The 1,541-nt window shown below is 60.2% G+C and overlaps 1 protein-coding gene across 1 annotated transcript in view; it reads right to left on the bottom strand.

The window, feature by feature from the left end:
* Nucleotides 1-599: 599 nt before the first annotated feature.
* The window catches only part of GUITHDRAFT_75582 (hypothetical protein), a gene marked incomplete at both ends in the record, with an annotated part of 1,584 nt that continues 642 nt past the window's right edge, over nucleotides 600-1,541 (bottom strand). Inside the window, one exon of the mRNA XM_005827313.1 lies at nucleotides 600-1,148. Coding sequence (XP_005827370.1) covers nucleotides 600-1,148 — 549 coding nt within the window. The remainder of the gene's footprint in view (nucleotides 1,149-1,541) is intronic.

Here is a 1,541-nt window from a genome sequence, read left to right on the forward strand (position 1 = left end):
AGAAAAAAAAAGAAAAAAGAGGGGAAAGGGGGGGGGCGGGGGTGGGTGATATCAGTGGTACGCTTGTCACGGACAAAGACTCATACGCACACGTGTGAGGCACGTATAGGGAAATAGGTTCATGTCGTAGACGACAGATGTAGTCTGTCGTGCCCGTTGTGTTCTAGTAACCGCAGCAGTGATTGCTGTGGTGCTCTCTCTTCTTCCCAAGGTTGTGTGTTCATCATGAGGAGAAGGACACGGCAGGGCAGGCAGGACAGGGTGAGGGAAGAGACGGAGGGGAGGAAGAGGATGCAAAGGTCAGAGGCGAATACAGCAGCGCAGGGTCAGGAAAAGAGACAAGCAAAAAAGGATGTAACACAGGTGTGTGAGAAAGGATAGGAGAAAACAGTTCCAGGCAATGCAGTGGATATACTATCTTGCTCATCAGTTGGAACGTCTAATGTTGACCCTTCAGCTCACCCAGCCTGACTGAGAAAGCTTCAGCCCCCTGCTCGACGCTCGTCTCACCGCCAGCTCTTGCCCCTAGCAGCACGAACACGCTCTTCCCCTTCCCCGCCATCCCCGCCTCCCCTCCAGCTGCACCACGACCCTCCCCATCACTCGGCATCGCGTCGCTCGAGCACGGACCTGAGCCGTCGGCGCGCCTCAGAAGCACGGGTGTCGGGGATGTTGGGAGGCAGGGCGGCGCCTCGGAGCCGTCGGATGCGTCGGATGTTGTACGAGTTGTCGCTAGCAAGGCTGCTCAGAGCCTCCATCGCGCTATCCTCCAACCACCCGCTGCCCTCATGCCTTTGCATCGCCCTCGCTACGGCCTCGATCGCTCCCGCCTCCCGCGCCCGCGCCTGGCTGTCTGCCATGCCCGCCGTCATGCTGCGCAAGGCCGTGCATCCGTCACACTGTAGCCATCGTTCGTCCACATGTGTGGACATGGCGCTGACAACGGCCTCGATCGCTCCCGCCTCCCGAGCCCGCGCCTGGCTGTCAGCCATGCCCGCCGTCATGCTCTCAAGCGCTTGGCATGCTGACCAATGCAAGCACATCTCGTCTGCGTGCGTGGACATGGCGCTGACGACGGCCTCGATCGCTCCCGCCTCCCGCGCCCGCGCCTGGCTGTCAGCCATGCCCTCTGTCATGCTGCACAAGGCCTTGCATCCATCATTTTGTAGCCATTGCTTGTCTGCGTGCGTGGACATGGCGTTGACGACGGCCTCGATTGCTCCCGCCTGCATGGCCGGGAGCTTGTTCTGCTCGTGGCTCTCGGCTATCGCTGTCAGCACCTCGCATAGTCCTTGCTGTATCTTCGCGTTGCTCTGGTGCCTGGTCATGGCGCTGACGACAGCCTCGATCGCTTTTGCATCTCTCGCTGTGCCCTGGTATCGGAAGTACTGCATTGTGTACTTCAGAGCCCAGCACGCAGCCTGCTGTACTTGCCAGTCGTCCGCATACCTATCGAGGCATCTCATGACGGCCTCGATCGCTCCCGCCTCCCGTGCTCGCGCCTGGTTGTCTTCGATGCGACCGGACGGTATGTCTCAGGG

This window comes from Guillardia theta (assembly GCF_000315625.1).
Source record: "Guillardia theta CCMP2712 unplaced genomic scaffold GUITHscaffold_67, whole genome shotgun sequence".
NCBI classification, from domain to species: Eukaryota; class Cryptophyceae; order Pyrenomonadales; family Geminigeraceae; genus Guillardia; species Guillardia theta.